The sequence below is a fragment of the Tiliqua scincoides genome, chromosome 2, assembly GCF_035046505.1.
Source record: "Tiliqua scincoides isolate rTilSci1 chromosome 2, rTilSci1.hap2, whole genome shotgun sequence".
Taxonomy (NCBI): domain Eukaryota; kingdom Metazoa; phylum Chordata; class Lepidosauria; order Squamata; family Scincidae; genus Tiliqua; species Tiliqua scincoides.
This window is the reverse complement of record NC_089822.1, coordinates 194,611,683-194,626,324: the sequence shown is the minus strand read 5'-3', so window position 1 is coordinate 194,626,324 and position 14,642 is coordinate 194,611,683. Positions and strand designations below refer to the sequence as shown.

At 43.0% G+C, this 14,642-nt stretch overlaps 1 protein-coding gene across 1 annotated transcript in view; it reads left to right on the top strand.

The window, feature by feature from the left end:
• GLRA1 (glycine receptor alpha 1) overlaps positions 1–14,642 on the top strand; it is a 92,029-nt gene that overhangs the window by 50,328 nt on the left and 27,059 nt on the right. The window contains exon 3 of the mRNA XM_066615924.1: positions 4,162–4,229. Within this exon, the coding sequence (XP_066472021.1) occupies positions 4,162–4,229 (68 nt within the window). The remainder of the gene's footprint in view (positions 1–4,161; positions 4,230–14,642) is intronic.

Below are 14,642 nucleotides of genomic sequence, written 5' to 3'. Positions count from 1 at the left end.
CATCCAGTGCTCCAGAGCATCAACAAGGATCACCAAGCTAGGTGTGTGTACAACAGCAAAAATCTGGACTAGCATGAGCAAGAAGGGCAGAGAACGTTCACAGAAAAATATCTTAGCTTTGTTTGTTTTAAACTTGTTTTTAACTTCCTTGCAAATCCTTTCCACCTTATTGCCTCAGCCATCCATTCCTACCCATGCTTTATTTTTTACCAATTCATTTCCCTTTCCATTGTTATGCTATTTTAAACTCATTTTAATAAACTCCTTTTGTTTTACTGTTTACCTGCCTAGTCTCATTTCTAGTCTAGACTAGACTAGATTCATTTGAGAGCAGGCTGGTTGCCCCTGCCTGCCCATTTTACACTGCTGTTTGGTTTTAAGGGGCCTGCTAGATGTTGTGATTCTCTGCCATGCTGGAAGGGAGGTTTTCCCAAGGGAGAATTTTTCTGTCTGCCTAGATCAATCTAGTCTCAGGTGGTGGCAGCAACTACCATTCCATTTCGGAGAGAGTGAGATGGAAGTTGCAGGGTGGTACCAATAGCTATAATCTGATCCCTGTGCCTGACAGTCTCCTATAGGGAACTAGGAGTTAACCCTAACTCACCACAGTTCTGATCTGGATTGCTTCCCCTTTCTTCCCACAACTGCTCTATGCTAAGGAATCAAAGCTCCCATTAGCACCAATGGAAAACTTGTTTCCCATGGGAAATAGCAGCTGCTAAGACTGTAGCCCTCTGACAAGAGTCCTATAGCTGACTGCTTGCTAATTGTCATACATGATCAATTAATACTTCCACAGTGCAAGCTAATGATTTTTGTAACGGACAATTTACTTATGGAGGGGAGAGACTTGAAACCTGGGCTCTTCAAGAAGGGTAGGACATGCAAGGAATAGCTAAGTGAATTTAGCCACAACAAGAGATAGAGAGCTGAGAGTGTTTAGCTGGACTTTGCTAAAATTGCAGCATCCTTGGGATGCGGTTGCTTATTTGGGATCCATGCAGAACTAGCAGTTGCACTACCTTCTTTTGCAGTCTGCATGTTCCCAACATCCTCTGCTTGTCTATAAGCAGATATGACAAAGACACCAAGGGCCCAATCCTGAGCTGGGCCAGCACTGGCGCTGACCTCCAGCACAGTAAGACATGCCTGCAATTACCCTGCACCGAGTCACGCAAGCGCCGGTCAGACACCACCCAGAGCAAGTAAGAGCTCTAGGTGGCAGTGTGGGGGGAGGGGGAGGAACCACAGCTTGTGAGGAAGTGGGGAGGGAGGGGGGTAAGATTGATGGGGCTCTGCTCTGCCAGATCCTGAACTCTATGTTGAGCCTTAGGCCGACACAGAGTTTCTCAGTTCTGCACTGGCAAAATAGTCAGCACAGGCTTGAGAAGCTCCCTGGGTTTGGGGTTTTCCCTGGGGGAAGGGGATGAAAGTCCCTTTCTCCCAATGAGACCTCCAGCAGCTGCCATTGCAGCACCGCCTTTAGGATTGGGCTATAAATCTGCAATTTAGGGCACAAGTCTAACCAGGTCTACTCAGAAGTAAGTCCTATTGTGTTCAATTGGACTTACTCCCAAGAAAGTGAGGTTAGGATTGCAGCCTTAATCTCTCTTCTCTAAATGAAACTAAACTCGATAGAACTGCCAGTTGCTTTCTTGCTGCTCAAAAAAGTGAAGAAGAAAGAACAGTCTCTGTCTGAAAGTAAACCCATGTATTTCAATGGAGCATATCCTAAATTAGTGTCCTTGGAATTTCACCCAAGACTACAGGTCCTGACCAGAGAAATTATCATATGTATGTTATAATTAATGTAACATATTAACAAGGCCCAAGCACAAAGCAATCAAGTGTAGAGAATGGACATGCATATGTGAACCAGATCTCTGATTCTACAAAGGAAATCTTAGGTTGAGTGAATCTAGGCAGCTAGTTACAGCTATTTCCTGGCAAGACCTTTGAAGCTGGATGCAGCTCTTCTCACCCTTTTCCCCTTCATGTTCAGTCAACCAGGTTCCAGTCCTGAATATAGATTGGTACATTATCCCTTTCTGAATGTTGCAGTCTGCTGGTTGCCATTCACAGAGACTTGTTTATATATGAAATAGGTTTGCTGGCTTGTTTAATCCCGTAATCTCTCCAAGGTAGAACTGTAAGTAATAACAGGCATTAAACAGAGGTGAAACCGAGCAAAGCCCTGAGAGACACAGTTCCGATCATTTCAGGGCATGCATTAGATATTCAGGTCTCCTGCTTTAATCCTCCTGCTGGAATTCTCTCCTGCTGTTCCTGTGCCTGGCTGCCCTTGGTCATTCGTTTATTGGATAGGGCATGTACTAAGCTTTCTCTCCCTTCTGTTCAAAATGATTTCTAGACCTTTGAAATCTAGAGTCAATGAACTGAAGATCTTTGAATGCTGCAACTTCCATCTTGTTCCTTCCTAGTACTGTATCTAATAAGGTTTAATCTGAAAGACAACAGATGTTAGTGAATGGCAAAGGAGACATGGCGCAAAGCAGCCCAGGGTCTTCCTGAGCACTGAACTGTTGGCCTTGCCTTGAGATTCACCAAGCAACTTGCCCCACATAGATGTTTTCAAGACAGATGTCAGCATTACAGCAAGGACAAGTGACTCCTTATGGAATTCAGGTGCAAGCAACCCATGTTGCCTAGGTTGGGGCACAAGATTTGTGGGGGGGGGGAATCTCAGCATTTCAGGACCCGATCCAGAGCCCTGCATGCTGGCTCACCACTGTCGCGCACTGTCGCAAATGTGCCATAAGGCATGCTTGCAAGCCCTTAATGCGGTCCCAGCACCCAGCTAGCCCAGCACAACCCCATGCTGGGCCCATGTTCCTCCACCCAGTAGTCACCCAGATTGCCTGGTGGCGGAGAGGTGAGTTGGGGTGTGGGGAGAGGTGTTCCACGGTGGAGGTGGAGAAAGGCAGGCGAAGGCAGGGAGGAGGTATGACAGAGGGAGGGAGGAGGGCAGGACCAGTGGAGTTTGGCTCCACTGGATCCTGAGCCCCGTGTCGGACCACGCAGTCTGACATGGGACTCTCCAGAGTTGCCGTTGAATCAAGTAGCCCATTGTGGGGCTGCTTTCCTTACCCAGGGGAAGGGGACGAAAGTTCCTTTCCCCCAAGAAGTTGCCAGCAGCTGCCTGGTTGTGCGCTGGAAATTGTGTGGCTGGAAGCAGCCATTTTGGTGCTACGGCAGCCCCGCACGCCGGGCAGCTCAGAATTGGGTTGTCACTTGATTATAAAATTAAAACGTTTCTGTAAGATTAAAGGAAACAATTTTTATTTGTGTATATATGGCATGAATAAATGCAGATTCACAGGTTCATGTATGCAGATTTAACGTCTTGCATTATGTGGACAAATCAAGCATGTAGATCATGCATTCAGGTCATGAAAGAGGCTACAAATGCAATAATATAAGGCAGGGGTTCTCAAACGTTTTAGCACCAGAACCCACTTTTTAGAAAGACACTCTGTCTGGACCCACCATAAGTAATGTCATTAACCTGGAAGTGATGTCATAGCCTGAAGTGACATCATTAAGCGGAAAAAATTTTAACACACCATATGTCAAAACTTGAATTAAGCAAGTAACAGCACGATCCTATCTTGCACTGGAACAGGCAGGCCAAGAGGGTTGCACTATATCCAGCGCGAGATAGGGCACCAAAGTGGCTCAACTGGAGGTAAGAGGAAACTCTTCCCCTTACCCCCAGGTAAGCCACTGCAGCCCCTAAGGGTTTCTTCGGACTTGTGCCACCTCCTCAGGAACGGGGGTTGGGATCCGGCATAAGAGCTCCACCTCCCGTTCCCCGCCTGCCAGTGATGTAGCTAAGGGAGTGCAGGGGGTATCAGTTGAAACAGGCATCAAGCTTCAGGGGGGCAGCAAGCTGAGCTTGACACTAGTGATCAAAACTGTGAAAATCTTGGTATGCACGAATAATACCATCATGTTATATATCATTGGAAAGATAATTTAATGCAGAATACAATGAAATAAACTGCATTGGAATATCTGTATCCTATCAAAAGTTATGGCCAATTAACCAGAAAATGAAAACACAACTGCCTTATGGAACAAAAAGTGGATTTTCTTAACTAAACACAGTGAGTTCCTAAACAATCTCCATTTGTTTTACAGGTCCACCAGTGAACGTCACCTGCAATATTTTCATCAACAGCTTTGGGTCAATTGCAGAAACTACTATGGTGAGTAAAAAGGAAATATTTTGCATACTTCATCTGGGTCCTAATCAAAACAGTACATATTCTTTGCTTTTCCTGTGCTAGAAACATCTCTGTTCCCATAAATAGCATAGCAACAAGATTCCACACTTCAACATTTTTCAACAGAGTAACAAGCTCACTCTGTTACTGCTGACGCAATGGGTCATGGCTTTCTGTTGGAAGGAGAAGAAAATGGATCGCTACATCCAAGCCCAGGAGCATGAATAGATACCCTTACTGCTCTGAAAGCTATGCAACCCTTCTTTAGGCAAAGCAGGTATTGCAGAGTGCACTGTAGCAATCCCAGGATGCTCCACTTTTCCTGCTTTGATTAAAGAGCCTGCACAGAGTAAGGGGCCAATAAAGATGCTGGCTCAATCTGCAGTGGACTGGAGAGAGGCAGCGGGTAGCTGTTTGGCACCCCCCCCCCAAAAAAAAAAAAACTTCCACATTCCACCAATATGAATGTCATCATTTGCTTTATGGATGGGCTAGCCCTGGTCCCAGTAATGTGATTCATTAATTATACAAAACATTTCAAAGAATTCTACCATATAGGACAGTGTTCTTCAACACTGGGGTCAGGACCCCAACGGGGTCGCGAAGCCTCACCTGGAGATCACAGCAGCTTATGGCAATGATAAAGGTTGAAGAGCACTGAACTAGAGCACCACAAGGTAAAGGGCTCCCCCATCTGGTGTACCCCTTCAGGTAAGAGAAGACTGTGTCCCAGTCCTGCTCAGGTTCTTAGCAATTCTGTGAAAATAGTGTTCACTAGTGCCAGGCTTCATTGTAACCTTTTCTGCTCTCTCTAATAAGAATATATGGTTATATTGAACAGTGCTAGGAGGGCATTATGGGGGTGGGGCTGGGCAGATAGGGTCCTGGGAGGGGGCATGATCAACAGTGGGGTCCCCAGTCTCATACTTTATTTATTTATAGGGGTTGTGGCATGAAAAAGGTTGAAGAGCACTGATGTAGGATGTATTCAGAACAGTGCAAGTATATGACTTGGTTTTGTATTGCTTGTGTACCAATGTACACACAGCATGCGCTAACTTATACCTGTCCCATGTCCTCAGTTGCTTATACATTAACAGCATTCGTATGACATCTCTATGATAGTTGGTGGTCATGTGCTTGCCATCCACTGCCAGCGCTGATGGGCACAGGGGCACAGTGGGGGGAGCGTAGTGCCTGGGTAGGGAGGGGGGTGGGCTGGAGGTGGGTGAGGAATGGATCCTGGCAGAACCAGTGTGCACCAGGATCCTATCCCTATCCCTTACCCCATTCCCTCTTCCTTACTCTCTTTGGTTCTGCACCAGCAAAATGGTTGGCATGGATCCAAGGAGTCCCATTGGGACAGTGGAGTCTTGGCTCAGGAAAAGGAAACATTTGTTTCCTTACCTCAAGGAAACCTACATGATTACCTGGCTGCATGAGCAGGAGGGGGGTGAGTTAGAATTGGAATGACATTGTGCGCCTTCTCTCTGTCATGTCAGAGAGAGGATATGGATAAAGCATCAATATGATCAATTGACTAGCTGTTATTTTTAGAAAAACAGTTTTTTTCCTCTTCAATACTGTTGTTTAATTGAATTCGCATTTTGGGGGGGGGGGAATTGGGGATGTCAATTATGCATGGGAAGGATAAAGTGGATATAGAGATTGTTACCAAAAAGGGCTGTTATGTTTTGGAAACTTCAGGATCGCAGGCTAGATAACAAGACAGCATAATGCAAAGAAATTCCTTTTTAGCTTGAAAAGAGACTGGGAGAAAGATAACTTTCAATAGGATTATATTTTTATTGCAATAACACACAGGTAAACATAATGCACATGGAAAATGGTAAGTATATGTTTCTTGGTTTCTAGTACTTGCATCTAGTGTACCTAGCTTTATGGTGATTGCATGTGAAAAGTATTTGGTGCATCCGAGGAAATCAGAAAAGGATAGGTTGTAGGGAAGGATTTTAGGGGTCCCTGATCTGCCAACCCAGTTGCTGACTAAAGATGGGGGGAGAAGGGGAGAAAAAGGGGGGGAAGCAGGGAAAAGGTTCCAGACACAAGATATAGTTACCTGTCCTGAGGAGCAGTTGGATGGGAGGGGGGAAGAGTCCTATGGAGGAGGACCTCTGCTTTGAAGGGACAGTCAGAGAGAGAGCTAGCATGTGCCAGCCTTCTCTTAAAAGGGTTTTTGCTGACCTGGATGCTGACCTGAATGACCCGGATGTGGCCTAGAGCTGTCCTGGATGCGCATGCTCAGTACACACAGTGGGACACGTGGAGCATGCAAGAAAAACAGGATAATCAGGAAGTCAGCTATCAGCCATGGCTGACCTCCTGGGAGGGGGGAAGGCAGTTTGCATATGGTACTTAAGAGTGATTAAGCTACAACAATAGGAAACATTTAAACAATGATTTACAGTGATTGAGACAACAATTTACTCTTTAGACTTTGCTGCTAAAGTCTTTGTTGCTATGTGCATGGAGAGGTAGAGGTTGTGTAAACTTGTGACTTTTACCAGGGTTTTTGGAAACTGGGCCTGTTTGCTTGGCCTGTATGATATTTTAGTCCATAATACATAACCAGATATAAAAATCACAACTTAAAAGGAAAAAGGGGATTTTCATGTAACAAGATGCTCTTTAAACTCTCACATAAAACCAGAACCAGGGGACATCCACTAAAATTGAGTGTTGAGAGAGTTAGGACAGACAAAAGAAAATATTCCTTTACTCAGCGTGTGGTTGGTCTGTGGAACTCCTTGTCACAGGATGTGGTGATGGCATCTGATCTGGACGTCTTTAAAAGGGGTTTGGACAAATTTCTGGAGGAAAAATCCATTACGGGTTACAAGCCACGATGTGTATGTGCAACCTCCTGATTTTAGAAATGGGCTATGTCAGAATGCCAGATGCAAGGGAGGGCACCAGGATGAGGTCTCTTGTTATCTGGTGTGCTCCCTGGGACATTTGGTGGGCCACTGTGAGATACAGGAAGCTGGACTAGATGGGCCTATGTCCTGATCCAGTGGGGTTGTTCTTATGTTCTTACACATAGCAATCAATAGAAAAATGTTTGCTGTGTATCAGCCTTTTAACATACTGAAGTCCTAACCGGTTACTTCAAAATTGAAATAAAATTGCATTTTCATGTCATTTTAGGGTTTCATGAGATAAAACTAAATCCTTGAATGGGGTGGGGAATCTCAGGGTTTGTTTCTGTGGACAGATATCAGCAACAAAGCTTGATGATTGTCACACTCAATTTTTTACTTACTTACTTACTTAACTTACTTACTTACTTATGCAATCACTATGAGAATACTGCTTCTCATGAGGAAATTTCCACATTACAATTATTATCACAATTGCAGCTTTTCTAGAAAAATCATTGCCAGTGTTGGTTCTTTCTGTTCACATATCATATGACATGAAAATTGATATTTAAAGACACTCGAGGCAGTCTTCACAGCACACAAATTAGTAACGATCATCATGTCAACATGCAAATGTCTAATGCGTTCACAAACACAGTTTAGGGGTCCATCCCAAGGAGAATAATGGGAGCAGAAGAAGCACAAAAACCATCAATAAAAGGAAGATATTATCAGGAGATATGGGTAAGCATTCTGGGTAGCAGGTCTACATTTATCAAAACATGAGTGGGAGTAAGAGGGGAAATTAGAAAGATGTACAAAAATGGAGAGTTCGTAAACCACTTAGCAAAACACGCTTAGGGCCCAATCCTATCCAATTTTCTGGTGCCGGTGCTGCTGTACCAATGGGGTATGCACTGTATCCTGTGATGGAGAGGCAGTCTTGAGGCCTTCTCAAGATATGGGAACATTTGTTCCCTTACCTTGGGACTGTATTGCAGCTGCACTGGTGCTGGAAAGTTGGATAGGATTGGGCCCATGGTACTCACAAAAAAAGAGAGGCAAGCAGAGTAGCATTGAGCACGTTATTTCAGAAAATAGATCAAGGAGGTTAATTCATTTTGGAATAGGTAGTCTAAGACAAAAACAGAAAAGCATAATCCTGAAAAATCCTAATGTCAGAACCATTGCACATTCACAGTTATGTGCATCTAAAGTGACTTGTTTCAATCTGTGAAACTTTGCTTCTAGTAAATCTTCAGTCATTTTAGCATTGGAAAAAACGGCACTCTCCCAGGTCTGCCCTTTCCTCTACAGTCACTCCAAACTTTTATTACATAAATAAAACTTCCAAAAATCTCTATTTGGACTAATCTGATCACCCAGATGAGTGAAGTTCTCCCCAGTGACTGCTGTGTCAATGGGTGGAAGATCTCCCCTCCCACAGCATTACCCCAGCTGCTCAATTCACATGCCTCCCCTGCTGCCTGCTAAATTTCAATAATGGCTCTCAATTCCTCCTTGGTCCATGAAGGAAGCATGCTGCTGCCTAGAGTAGCTTCAATCACAGAAATATGACTTCCATCTCCATCCAAATTGAAAGTGAAGATCAACATCATAGGCCAAAGTTCTCAGATCTGCAATTCAAACTGCCTCCATTGCCATCTCTCCCCTGCTTTCAACAATGATTAAATATCTCCACTACCACTCTTCATATAAAAAAAAAAGTTTGTATAAACTTCTGCATAAGCAAGTTATAATGTTTGCATATATAAGGATAGTATATATGAAAGTACCTTTTACTGAATGAGACTACTGGTCCATCTAGATCGGGGTCTCCAAACCCCGGCCCAGGGGCCAGATGTGGCCCACAGCAAGTCTCTTTCCGGCCTGCGGCCAACCTCTTGTCCCCTGAAAGCCTCTGGCCCACTCAATTGAACATGACCAGAACTGTGCTCTGATTGTGTCTGGAGGGTGTTCTGAGGGCCAAAGAGGTTGAATGAATGAGCCCATTGATTAATTTATTCACTCATCTAAGTTCTATCTCTAATTTATTTATTTAAATTTTATATTTAAATTGTTTTTCCGGCCCTCCACAGCACACCAGATATTTGATGCGGCCCTCTGGCCAAAAAGTTTGGACACCCCTGATCTAGATCAGTGTTGCCTATAGTGACTGGCAATGGATCTCCAGGGCTTCAGACAGAAATTTTTCCCAGCCTCATTGGAGACAACAAGGCTTGAACTGTATGCATGCAATACATATGCTCTCCCACTTAAATATGGGTCTCCCCTTCCCTTTTTCTCTCACTCATCAAAATATAAATGGACATCAAAGTGGGCATCCCTTCCAAGAAGGTTACAATATCTATTTTAGAGTTGGAAGCAAAGTTACAAATGTATGTTTTAATTAAAGATCAGGAGCTGACATTTGGCGTCCTCATTCTGCAGTGCCCTTTTGTATCTCTCTCTCTATATATTTAATCTATTTAAAGAAGTTTCATGCACTACCCATCTCACTTCAAAAGGTTAAACGAAATGTAACCTTATAGGCAACAGCAGTACAGCCACAGCAGCTATGGAGATTAATATAAAGGGCACAAGAAACCAGAGGTTGCAAATGTCTCCCTGAAAATAATTGTTAGGAACAATAACAAACTGGTTTTGGTAAATGGTTATTAACTAGGATCTTGCTAACCACATGCTTGCTGATGAAGTAAAAAATGGGAAGAAGCAGCATCGAATAACTTCTCAGCCTCAACAGAACAAACAGCAATCGGAGTAGCCCTTGATTTGAGGACAGAAACAGATACTGTATTATAAGGAAATACATGGTTCCCAACCCTGTATCTCTCTTGTAATGCTAAAGCAAGGGGCACTTAACAGCTGAGAGTGGTCAGGCAGAAGGGAGTGCTTACTATATTCCCTACTCGCCATTTTTAATTTCCTCCATCAGTAGGCACGTGCATTCATTTTCAAAACAAAGAAGAAAGTGAAATTGACAATGAATGGCGACTGATGGAGATCTGTTCTTTACATAAGTACATAAGGAACATAAAGGAAGCCACAGCTTTCTGGATCAAGCCACAGCCCATCTAGTCCAGCAACCTGTTACTCAGGTCAGCCTACCAGGTGCCTCTGATGACCACACAAGCAGGAGAGAAAGGAGGTTTCACTGGGCTGCACTGGAAACAAGTGTGGTAATTAAGATTAGGGGAGTTTCAGTGCCTGGGAATGGTGGGGAATGGCCAATGGAAGTGGATGAAAGGAAGAGTGGACAAAGGATATCAATGGGCAGTGGCTCCAGGGGGAAACAAGGACCTGATCTTACTTTCAGCCTGCCTGAAATGATCACTTTTTTTCTAAAGCTACATTTTGATTTTTAAGTCGGTCTATTAAACTGAACTGAAATCTAAACCTACAGTTTTGACTAACTGCAACCACTTTCAACCTAACCTGAACTGAAGACTAAGCCTACACTTGGTTACTCAATAAATTGACTTTTCCTCTTACTATATAAGTGGCACTGTGGCACTTATCGGTTTATAACTTCATATGCAGTATTAACTTTATTGTTCTTCAAAATTGGGTTTAATGGAAAATTGGGTCTTTTCTATTGAAAGCAATGCAAAGCTTGTATTAGTTTCATGCCCATTTTGATTACTTATAACATGAGAAACCTTTGCCCTATGTATCTGAATTTTTTCGATATACAGTGCCTTAAGAGAGCAGCAGAATACCTGAAAATGTTATACCAATTGGATGGAAAACACAGAAGTTGGAAGCAGTAGAGGAGCAGGACTTCTGTCATTGATATAGCAACAAATCTTAGCTAATGTGTGCCTTTTTTAATTGCCTGATCCCTTATATCCAGTGCCTGTGAAATTGTTCAGAAATCATACCTGAATGAAACAAGACAATCTTGAAAAAAAAAAAAATTGGGCAAAAAAATACCTAAGTTGCAAACACAGAAGGATAAGGCAGGTCACCACTGAACTCAGCATAAAATGAATGAGAAATGAGTGCATTTTTAAAACTGCTTATAAAATGAGTTCCTTTTCTCCAATCTGTCTAGTATTCTGCACAATGACCACCCCTGAGGGAGTACTACAGGCCCTGAAATGCCATGCAATTTGGTTAGAATTGCAATATTATAACAACCAGAAAATGCATAAAATTCTTGTATTTCTCCATTGATTCCATTGTAATCAATGGAAAACAAGTAAAAACAACAAAAGGAATTGCTAAAGAAATTAATGAAAGTAAACAAAGAAACGAAAACAACTTTTTTTTTCTTTTGCTTCTGCCTATCAATCAGGATCCCAAACCAGAAGCTGGCCTGACTAAGGGGAAAATGACCTGGTTGAAGTATGTGACAGGGGAAAGTTAGCAGGTCCATGATAAGTTGGCAGACCTTCCAATCTTCCCCTGCAAGTCCCACACCCCACTTCCTATACTCCCATTATAGCAGGCTTGAGCACACAAGCTTGTCAAGATGATTTTTGTTTTTGTCCCTAGATCAATAGGATGGATGGATTCAAGATAATCTAGCAATACATGTTTTCAGACATGTAAAGACAGGTCTAACCTTGTTATACACTGATGTTTTATATACGAATTTGATTCAACGCGAATGACAACTGCAAATGAGAAGGAATGTGCTGATCCCTGGAGAAGAGGAAAAATGCATGTCTTTAAAATCACAGTTTAAAAACTGCTTTTCTTACTGGTGTAGAGAGACAGTCAAGCAAGCGATTGTTCCATTCTTCAGCTGAGCCAGGCAAAGGCAGGGGGTCCTTTGCATTTCTAATTGCTGGCTGCCTCTGCAACAGTTAAAAAAAAGAAAGGTGTTTTTCAACCACAATTGTAAAGGGACACACTTTTTAATTTTTTTAAACTGCTTTTATTTAACACATTTTGTGGTATCAGCAAGGAGTTCCAGAATCAAGCCCCTGCAGGTGTTGAGGCAAGACCTTATTCCATTAGGAACAATGGTGGGCAAAGAAACCTGGAAGTGGGTCTTTAAATCTATTTTTCCACCTTTTCTAACCATGGATTTTTTTTATCCACTAGGAGTTCTAGTTCTAGCTTTATCCACTAGGAGTTTTTATCTCTAGTGGAGTTCTAGTTCTAGTGGAAACCCCAGCAGATAACGAGGGATGACCTGTATATTCCGTACTGATATACTTTTTAGAGATCTGTAATTGGCTGTTGCTTCCTGTGGCTTATGCACTTGGTAGCAAATCCATGCTTGCCACTGTATGAGGGGTAGAATGGTCTTCAGACCTGCTTATCCATGAATGATCAATTGATTACTCAGGTACCATGACATGGGCTCAGAAGAAAATCAATAGCTAGTCAAGACACTTTGGTACCTGCAGCAGAAAATCCATATGGTGGCCTCCCATGGTCGTAAAAATATAATAATAAATGAAATTGTTGCCAATTTGCTATGCTTTAAATAATATCCCAAAACCTGCTACCTAAGGAGAGCCACCTCACCCCTGCCCAATGGCAATGTCAGCACTGGGAAGATGATAGTTCCTAGATGGTTTCTGACAAATAATAATAATAATAATAATAATAATAATAATAATAACAATAACAACAGGTATTTATATACTGCCTTTCTTGGTCTTTATTCAAGACTTTATTCAAGGCGGTTTACATAGGCAGGCTTTATTAAATCCCTTATTAAATAGGGATTTTTACAGTTTCAAAGAAAGTTCTTTCTTTCAAGAACGACTACATTCAAGGTGTTTCATTCCGATCTGGCTTCACATTCTGGCCTCCATCCTCCCACGCTCAGAGCAGATGGAATTGCTCGGCTTCAGCTTGTCAGCTGCTCCAAGGTCGCACGGTGCCGGTGGCCTCGAACTGGCAACCTTGTGGATGTTATCTTCAGGCAGATGGAGGCTCTACCCTCTAGACCAGACCTCCTGCCCATGATACTAAAAAGCGCAGCTGAGCCTTTTTTCACTCTGCTTATGCCATGCATGAACGTTTTTAGTATTGATCAGAACACAGAAGAGAAATCAGAGGTACAGGGTAAGCAATGTGGGTTTTACATTAGCATAATGGAACAGCAGAAGAACAAACTGATTTCACTCTCATATGTAAAATGTCCAAAACCTTTTGTGTCACCTTTTTCTGGCCAAAGTCGCATCTCTCCCCCCCCTTTTCATTTATTACTGAATAAAGAAAAAGTAACAAAACAAAAAGGAAAATGGTAATGGCCCGATCTTATCCTCTCATACTGGCAGTATAACACCGGGTACCCCAGTGCAACAAGGGCTCTGGCGTCAGCCCCTCCTCCAGCAGCTGCTGCACAGCCGCTGGCCCAGCAGCTGGAAAGCCACTCCCCTCCAGCATTTCGAAGCACATAAGCTGCCATCAGGACCCTACAGGTGGGGAGGCGGAAAACTTCTCCTGCACCATTTTATCATGCAAAACTGGGCACTTCACAGCTCCTGCTGAAATTTCTCCCTGATATGCATTTATTTCATGCCTTACACACAAGAGGTGCAGGAATAGGGTTGACCTGCCAGCATTTGACTATTTGCAGCTGAATAAGCAAAAGAGCCTTTTGCCTTCTGCCTGTTAGGCCAATTACATTGATTTTCACTGACGGCAGCATTCACTGATTTTCACAAACAGAAAGGGGAGGAAATCAATGCATCTGATTTGCTTAGGTTGCTGCTGTCTGCACAGATTCAGACCTCTTTTTCTTCCTCCAGTTCTCCCGTGTTCTTTGCCTTTGTTTCTCTTTCCTGGCTTCAGATGTGCGTGTTTACTTGTGCATAAGGCCAATCCCATTATTGGTTATCCTCGGCTATTCAACAGCTTTCTAAAGATATCTTACCTAAGGGAGAAAGAAATGGGTAATTAAACAGAACATGTGAAGGTGACTTCTTGAAGCCCAGCCCTCCTCCTTGCAAAAGGCAGAAAATAAGATTTTATTCATGCTTCTTCAAGATGGGCTTTTAAGTTCAAATAAATTTGAGGAACCAGCAGGAAAAAGTTAGTAGTATGACAGAGACTGTGATGGTGGACATTTTTAAGGTGGACAAGTCCTCTGCAAAGGCTGACTGTAGGCCAAGATGATAACTATTAAGATATTTGCATGAGTTTCAGCATTTAACATCCCAGTAACAGCATTTCCAAACAAAGCCTTACAGATATAGGGGAATGCACTCTCTGCCCAGCCCTACAACACTCTTTGTTCATTAATATTATATCTTTGAATCTTATGCATGTGCCTGATACACAAGAGGCCTGGGTGGCACCTAATGATTACAATTATCGGATCTTAAGTGGCCAGGTATTTCCACTTCTCTTGAAAACTACTGCTGCGACAGAGCCCGCTCTGGTGCAACTGCTAACAGGACCCACATCAGTAGCATTCTCCAGCACTAGCCAGATGGTGGACTCAGGCAGGGGCTCGAAAAATCTCTTACTCCAAACGAAGAAAACTTGCAAAAGAGCTGCACTTTCCCCTTGGGAATATGCTCCT